General features: G+C 33.0%; 1 protein-coding gene across 1 annotated transcript; it reads left to right on the top strand.

Moving 5' to 3' along the window:
• The first annotated feature begins 1557 nt into the window (after positions 1-1557).
• On the top strand, positions 1558-7527 carry LOC119667921 (vinculin-like). Its single transcript, XM_038077273.1, has 7 exons — positions 1558-1874; positions 1974-2177; positions 4000-6069; positions 6128-6248; positions 6363-6493; positions 6557-6955; positions 7009-7527. Exons 2-7 carry the CDS (start codon positions 2115-2117, stop codon positions 7111-7113), a joined length of 2889 nt encoding a protein of 962 aa, XP_037933201.1. The 5' UTR covers positions 1558-1874; positions 1974-2114; the 3' UTR covers positions 7114-7527.
• Positions 7528-7991: the final 464 nt, after the last annotated feature.

The following is a 7991-nucleotide window of genomic DNA, read 5'->3' as shown; positions in this document are numbered from 1 at the left end:
AAAGTAAATTTCTGTGCTACATAAAGCAAGAACAAGAGAAAAACACAGTCTGTGTGTTAAATAACCGCCACCACTACACATAATATTTCTAACAACTCACATGAAAATAACTGAAGGCGACTTAACTGGAAAATACAAAATTGAATGAAAATATTTATTCGAAATATCATGGACATTACCTGTGATCCTCGAAGCCAACGTGCCGCGGGCATCGATACATGTGCAGAATCTAAAATATACGAAAAAAATTTAATTTGTTTGTTACAAATTTTATGAATGAAAACAAAACTTGTAAAGAAATTCTAAACACAACAACACTGAACACTTATTACAGAAAACACGTTTAATTATTGAACAAATATCTATTTGAAATATATATAAATAAAATAATACACAAAACAATTTAACACTCATGTTTGTACAATTTTATTTTTTATACACGTAAACAAAACAAACTTCGGCAGCAACTAAGCACATCAACGCTAGTTTTTTCTATTTACTAATTTACTTCTTTTCTTTTCACATTTAGATAATATTAAATTCACAAAATATATATGTATATTTAATACCTAGTTTTGTATTATTAATACACTTTATTTTTTTAATAATAATATATAAACTAAAAAGGAAAACAAAACACACACGAAAGAAACACGGCGCGTAGTAAAAGTACTAAAAATCACGGCGAAGCAGAAGAAGTGAGAAAACAGTAGAACACAAAGTTCAACTTCACGGCGAAGTCAAGTACAGCAAAGAATACCGGTACGCTACACCAAAAAGCTTCGGTATGCTCAATATAAAAGGAGGCACATTTTATATAATCGGGGACTTGGTTTGCGACAAGTGAAAGAGCAAGTACTCTGGCTCATTGGGCCTTCTGGTAAATTTTACCAAACTTGAAATTTTACTTTTCCTGAAACAAGTACACTGGCCTATTGGTCATCTGGCACATTGTGCCACAAATCTGGTTCTTTGAGTCAAACGTAGTGTAAAATTCCTTTCCTGTCTTATATGTATATTTTTTTAACCTGGCTTATTCGGTCAAATAGTTTTTTACAGCACGGAGGAAACGTTTTGGTTATTTTTTTTATAACAGAAGAGGGGCTTAAGAAGTCACACGGGTTTTGCTAAGATTCTTTTAACAAGTAGTATATGGAGAAGTGGGAAATTTTGGCATCAACATAATTTTTTTTATTTATTATTAGAAATGTTTCCAATGAATTTTAATTAAACTTTGTTAATCATAAGTTTTATGAAATAAATAAAGTTTTATATATAATTTATACATATAAATCACGTTCTGTTTTCTTCTAAAACCAACGTCTCGGCAAAATTATAAATATATTGTCACGACTCTGGACGACGGCTGAGGATACCCCAGCAAAAACTAAAAATTTTTGAACGTCACCAAAAGTGTCGTTACACAGTATATACAAAAACTCGATATGTTCTATTTAACGCTAAAAGTACGCTAAGATATTTTTAGTATTATAAATTTTATTTTTATTTCAAATGTTTTATTTTAAATAAAATAAGTCATTAGATGTCTTTCGTTAAAGCACTATCAAAGTCATAGTTCTTTTATGAATAAGTATGGCGGGAGGTGGTTTGCCATCTCAAGTGGTGAAACCAGAGATGACCAATACGATCAACGCACACAAAAACCAAATAAATTGTTTATAGAAATCCAAAGCCGAATATACTTTGCGAAAAGCTGAAACAAAAAATAACTCAAAATGCGAAAACTCTCGGGTAAAAGTAGTAGATACTACTCAAAACTTACCAAAATGAGATTCAAGCAGAAAACCCCATGAGTAAGAAACTGATGAGGAACAATTAGCCTGGGAAACTGATTGTAAAAAAGTCGAAACCAAGTAAGAAGAGAAAAACTGAGTTTTCACCTGAATGTGAAACAAATAATAGCAACTGTGAACAAAAGAAAGCACCCGATATTAATGCTGTTACTGTTTTAGACAGACGTGCACCTCCAATAATGGTATCGTATGTAGACAATTACAAAGGATGTACACAAAGATTGCTGAAATTGTAAAAAAAACAAATTTCTGTGAAGCCAGTTTGCAACGAAGTCTACAAAGTCAACGGTTTTAGTATTGATGACTATAGGAACTAAACAAAAATGCTTTCGGACACCAAAAAATCATGATATTCATATGAAAGTAAGTAACTTACACCAATTAGTTATTATAAAAGTCAGTAGTCTTAGAATGAATTTGACTAGGACTTAAACGCTTATGATATAATATGAATTTGATCAAACCCTTAGAATGTAGGATCTGCTAATTGGATGTAACTGGGCAGTTTTCAATCTGAAATTGCCAAATGCTGGGTTAGTTGATTAGATACGATTTTGGGTATTACAAGTACTTCGAAAACTGTGTCACTTGTGATTATACAGATACTGTCGTGTGACTTTTGTAACTCAATGTAACCCAATCCCTATGTTTTCGATGCAAATTGAGCTAGAGCTTACTTGCAGACCATGGCTGGATACTGTGGTTGAGTCACAATAATTACTTGTGACCTTGCATTAGCTACTGCTCTGGCACTCGATTTTATCTTTAGAACTAGATGCTAACAATCTTGCTTACATGATTATAAGATGATATCAGTGTTATTCATGGAGGTACTTCAAGGTATTTTCAGCCAACCTATGATTTGGTGTTCAAGCTGGTTGTCTGTTGTATTGGTGTAACAGCATATTATGTCTTCTTTAGCATATGGTGCAACACCTAATGGAATGTTGCAATCCAGTATGGTCACACTTCATGTAAATTATGTACATTTTATAACATTTTAACAAGTCGTTCTTCTGCATGAAATTGATATGAAATGAACTGTGAATGTTATTGCATTTATTTATATTGTTGCTGAATCCGTAGTTGTGTGTTAAAATTTGATATCTTTACTGCTTGCTTTCGTCATTAACTCGGATGCCTTAAGATTTCCTTTCATTTAAAACTATTATTCGAAATAAATTATCCTTTAAGTGTTATCTAAATATTGCTCGAAACCTGTGTGTGAAGCTTTGTCTAGTCTTCGGATAATTACATGAACCATTATATCTTCTAAGTTTTAAGATAAATACCTTAAGCCGCTAAAACATAATAGTATTTTTTTGTTTCATTAATGGTTTTAAGATTATTTACTGATTCTATTGTTATGTTCGGGTGAAAACACAATTTGTACAGCAATGTTGTCACCAAAAAACGTTTTTTAGATTACCGATTTAATAAAATATTCTAAGCCACGTTGTGATTTTTTTCGAAAATTTGGCCGATTCCATATAAGAACTTACGACTCTTCCACTGGATTTATTGATAGATGTAACATTTTGTGGCCTGAATTCATAAGAGGAATTCGTTATGAATCTGTTATTAAAGCAGGTCCCTAAAATGCGATCTATTTCAAATATTTGCAGAATTATTTATATGTGTAATGTTTACGTATTTTATTAATTAATATGTAATTCTTACTAACATTAAGTATTAATGTAAGTAATTTGACGATGGGATCAAATTATATAAAATTTAAATTTCAAAATTTTATTTGACGGTCCGTAATTTCATATTCAAAATGTATATTTATGCTTGCTATATTCGTTTACTAACATAAAACATTTTTACTAGTTTTAACTGAGAAGTGGTGTCTATAGCCACATATTTATTTTAATCAAACATGAAATTAATAAAGTTGGTTTGTATATATAATGCTAGAATGTTTTTTTGACGAAACATATTTCATTCTAATAACAATTTTCATTATATTATATTATTTCATTACAATTATTTCATTATATTCAAATTTTTAGCTTAGAGTCAGAGTATATCACCCAAAACCTATGTTGAGTTACTTCAAGTTTTGTCATTTTTTTTTTGTTTTCACCAACTAATTTATATGTAGTGTTATATTAAAACGACATCATAAACCAGCTGTATAATTATTGAATTCATCAATTATAATTGTTTTTTTCTTGTTTAGGTTTCTCGGTTAGTTATTTTACATGAAGAAGCTGAAGATGGTAATGCTATGCCTGACCTTAGCCGGCCAGTTCAAGTGGTATCAGCGGCAGTAGCTAATTTAATAAAGGTTGGACGTGAAACGATAAATAGTTCTGATGATAACATATTAAAACAAGAAATGCCAGCAGCTTTACAACGTGTAGAAACTGCTTCGCAGTTACTTGAACAAGCTTCCGGAATGTTAAGTTCTGACCCTTATTCGGGACCTGCTCGTAAGAAACTAATTGAAGGAAGTCGGGGTATTCTTCAAGGCACCTCATCGCTTCTGCTCTGCTTCGACGAATCAGAAGTGAGAAAAATTATACAAGAATGTAAACGAGTTCTGGACTATTTAGCAGTTGCTGAGGTTATAAATACAATGGAGGATTTAGTTCAATTTCTAAAAGATTTGTCCCCCTGTTTGAGTAAAGTATCACGGGAACTAAGTGTACGAGAAAAGGAATTAACCCATCAAGTACATAGTGAAATATTAGTGCGCTGTGTTGAGCAAGTAAAGATACTTGCGCCGATTCTTATTTGCAGCATGAAAGTTTACATACACATTGTAGAGCAACAGGGCAAAGGGGTTGAAGAAGCTGCTGAAAATCGAAATTATTTATCATCTCGCATGAGCGATGAAATGCAAGAAATTATTCGAGTACTTCAATTAACAACTTATGACGAAGATACTAGCGAATTGGATAACTTGACGGTATTGAAAAAACTTACCAATGCTATAAATAATAAAGCGGAACTAGCGAATGAGTGGTTAGGTAATCCATATGCACTAAGAGGTGGTGTCGGAGAAAAAGCATTACGACAAATAATTGACAATGCTAATGAAATTTCAGAGCGTTGTCTGCCACAAGATTCTTATCCAGTACGCAAATTAGCAGATGAAATCACAGCAATGACGAACGGCTTATGTGAATTACGTCAAGACGGTAAAGGCACATCAAATCAAGCTGAATCACTTGCAGTAAACACAAGACAAAAGCTCTTTAATTTGCAGTCACTTGTTCAAAATGCCGTCATTAATGTTGACAAAGCGGGCGTACAGCAAACAGCGCACACTATTCAGGGACGATTAGATCAAGCACTTAAATGGCTACAGAATCCAGAAATTAATGATGGTGGTTTGGGTGACCGCGCCATAAATTTGATTGTAGAAGAAGGTCGTAAGGTAGCCGATGGATGCCCAGGACACCAAAAGGCAGAAATAATGCTACTTTGTGATGAAGTTGATCGTTTGAAACGCCAAGCTGCTGGTAATTCTCCAGCGGCAAAGGAGGCTGCTAAGAAGTTAACTCAAAAATTGCATGAATTAAAGACAGCAGTACAAAATGCACTTGTTAATCGAATTGTCCAAGATTTTATGGATGTCAGCACACCATTAAAGCAATTTTCTGAAGCTGTGATGCTGTCAGAAGTAGCACCCGGTCGCGAGCAAAATTTTAATCAAAAATCGAATAATCTACAGAATTTTAGCGATCGAGCTTCAAAAACCTCGCGAATGGTTGCAGCTGGAGGTGCTTGCGGCAATAAAAAGTTAGCAGAAATGTTGCTTTCATCAGCTGCACAAGTCGATTCTCTTACACCTCAGTTGATTAACGCCGGTCGTATACGAATGAATTATCCAGCTAGCAAAGCAGCAGATGAACATTTGCAGAATCTTAAGCAACAATATGCAGATACCGTATTGCGAATGCGCACACTATGTGATCAAGCTACTGATCCTACCGATTTTATTAAAACGTCTGAGGAACACATGCAAATGTATGCTAAGTTATGTGAAGATGCCATACACGCAAAGCAACCTCAAAAATTAGTTGACAACACCTCGAATATAGCACGTCTCATTAACCGTGTGTTGTTAGTAGCTAAACAGGAAGGTGATAATTCAGAGGACCCTCTGTATACCGCTAAACTGAATACCAGTATAAATCGCCTAGAAAGCTCATTACCTGTAATGGTTGGTGATGCTAAACGAGTTGCAAGCAATATTAACGATTTGACAGCTGCCCATGCTTGGAAGCAATCATTCCAAAGGGTAAGTGTTAGTTGATCTTCCTTCAAAATACTTATTCTAATAAGTTTTCCCATATAAGCTACTTGCGGATGTACAAGATGTGCGAGATGCTATATCACCACCAGTTCCTCCAACACTACCAACTTCGTTACCACCCATTATTCCGGAAATAAGTACTTTACACATATCTAATCTAAATAGTAAGAATTATAACATATTTATTATTCTTTTTTACTTATCAATAGAAGATAAGATTTATAAACCTAATTAAAATAAGTAGTATTTAAGAATTGCATTATCTGTTTTCCTTATAGTTGATCGCGCACCACCTCGCCCACCACTTCCTCGTGAATGTTTAGCACCTGTACGTCCCCCACCAGCTGAAACGGATGATGAAGATGAGGGAGTATTTCGTACAATGCCTCACGCCAATCAACCAATTTTGGTAAAAATCAAATTTTAAATTGCACGCTATTTTAAAACTTACATAACAAATCTTTTTTAACAGATTGCTGCACGCGGTTTGCATCAAGAAGTTCGACAATGGTCTTCCAAAGATAACGAAATAATAGCTGCCGCTAAGCGAATGGCTATACTAATGGCGCGCTTAAGTGAATTGGTGCTTTCTGATTCTAAAGGTAGTAAACGGGAATTAATCGCAACAGCCAAAAAAATTGCTGAAGCTTCTGAAGACGTAACGCGATTGGCAAAGGAATTAGCACGCCAATGCACTGATCGACGTATACGTACCAATTTATTGCAAGTCTGTGAACGCATTCCTACTATAGGCACACAACTAAAAATTCTATCAACAGTAAAAGCAACAATGTTAGGTGCTCAGGGATCCGATGAGGATCGCGAAGCTACAGAAATGTTGGTTGGCAATGCGCAAAATCTTATGCAGAGTGTAAGTAATATAATTAACGAGCTTTTGTAATTAATTAAGACATACAAATGCAGGTCAAGGAAACAGTACGTGCTGCTGAAGGTGCTAGTATCAAGATACGCTCTGACCAAACCTGCAACCGTTTACAATGGGTGCGTCGACAGCCTTGGTATCAATAATGAAGCTTTATTTAGTTTTTTTATTTTTTGGATTGAATTCTCTTTGGCCGATTTCACAGTCATATGTTAAGACTTAAAACTGACTTATGATTAAATCAAGACAGAAAAGTTGATGACTTAAGCATGACTTATTCAGTATTGAGATCTAAACAATGACTGTAAAATCAGTCATTATTGACTTAATATCCTAATGCTTATAAATTAATATATTAATATGATACAACAATATTGTTTAACGTACAAAGAATATATCATTAAAAACTTAAAGATAATATTTTTTACATTTTATATATGTCAATGCGCAATGTTGTTAAACATAATAAATTACATTATTTTATGTTGTATACTAACAATATTATGGGTATAAAAACTTATTGAAAAAAAGAAATAATAGAAATATAGTTAAAAATTTTATTCGAAATTTTTTTTTACTATAATCAAAGTATGAATTTCAGTTGAATTTTTTAGTTATCAGTGCTATTTATTTTTGTCCTTAATTATTTAATAATTATTGGTTGTATTATGTGGTCAATTAATAAAAAACTATTATATATTATTTATATTACAAATATTTATATTTTATTAAAATGATATTTCAATATTCCGACTATCTTTGATAGTCATCTTCAGGGTACAGTAGTAAATTACAACAATAAAATTTTTTATTTTTAATTGAATAGCTGGCTGTTTCGAGTATTGCCAAATACCAATCGTCAGTGGTCTTGAAATTAATATTTTATATATAATTATTCGTAAATAATTTTTTGAGACTACAAGTACCGTGCCTTGCCAAATTTGAAGTTCATAAACAGTGTTCATTAACCAACATTATTTTTCTGCAACTTTATCAGAAAACAATAATATGAAAAACGTATTCT

Source organism: Teleopsis dalmanni, chromosome 1, assembly GCF_002237135.1.
Source record: "Teleopsis dalmanni isolate 2A chromosome 1, ASM223713v2, whole genome shotgun sequence".
In the NCBI taxonomy this organism is placed as follows: Eukaryota; Metazoa; Arthropoda; class Insecta; order Diptera; family Diopsidae; genus Teleopsis; species Teleopsis dalmanni.
The sequence above is the reverse complement of the archived record's forward strand: the minus strand, read 5'-3'. Positions and strand labels throughout refer to the sequence as shown.

Bases quoted from the DNA above. Each gene is read 5' to 3' on its own strand.
- LOC119667921 (XM_038077273.1), top strand. From the start codon at position 2,115: ATGACTATAGGAACTAAACAAAAATGCTTTCGGACACCAAAAAATCAT. The intron at 6,494-6,556 runs GTAAAAATCAAA...CTTTTTTAACAG, and splicing joins ACGCCAATCAACCAATTTTG to ATTGCTGCACGCGGTTTGCA. The intron at 6,956-7,008 runs GTAAGTAATATA...ATACAAATGCAG, and splicing joins CGCAAAATCTTATGCAGAGT to GTCAAGGAAACAGTACGTGC.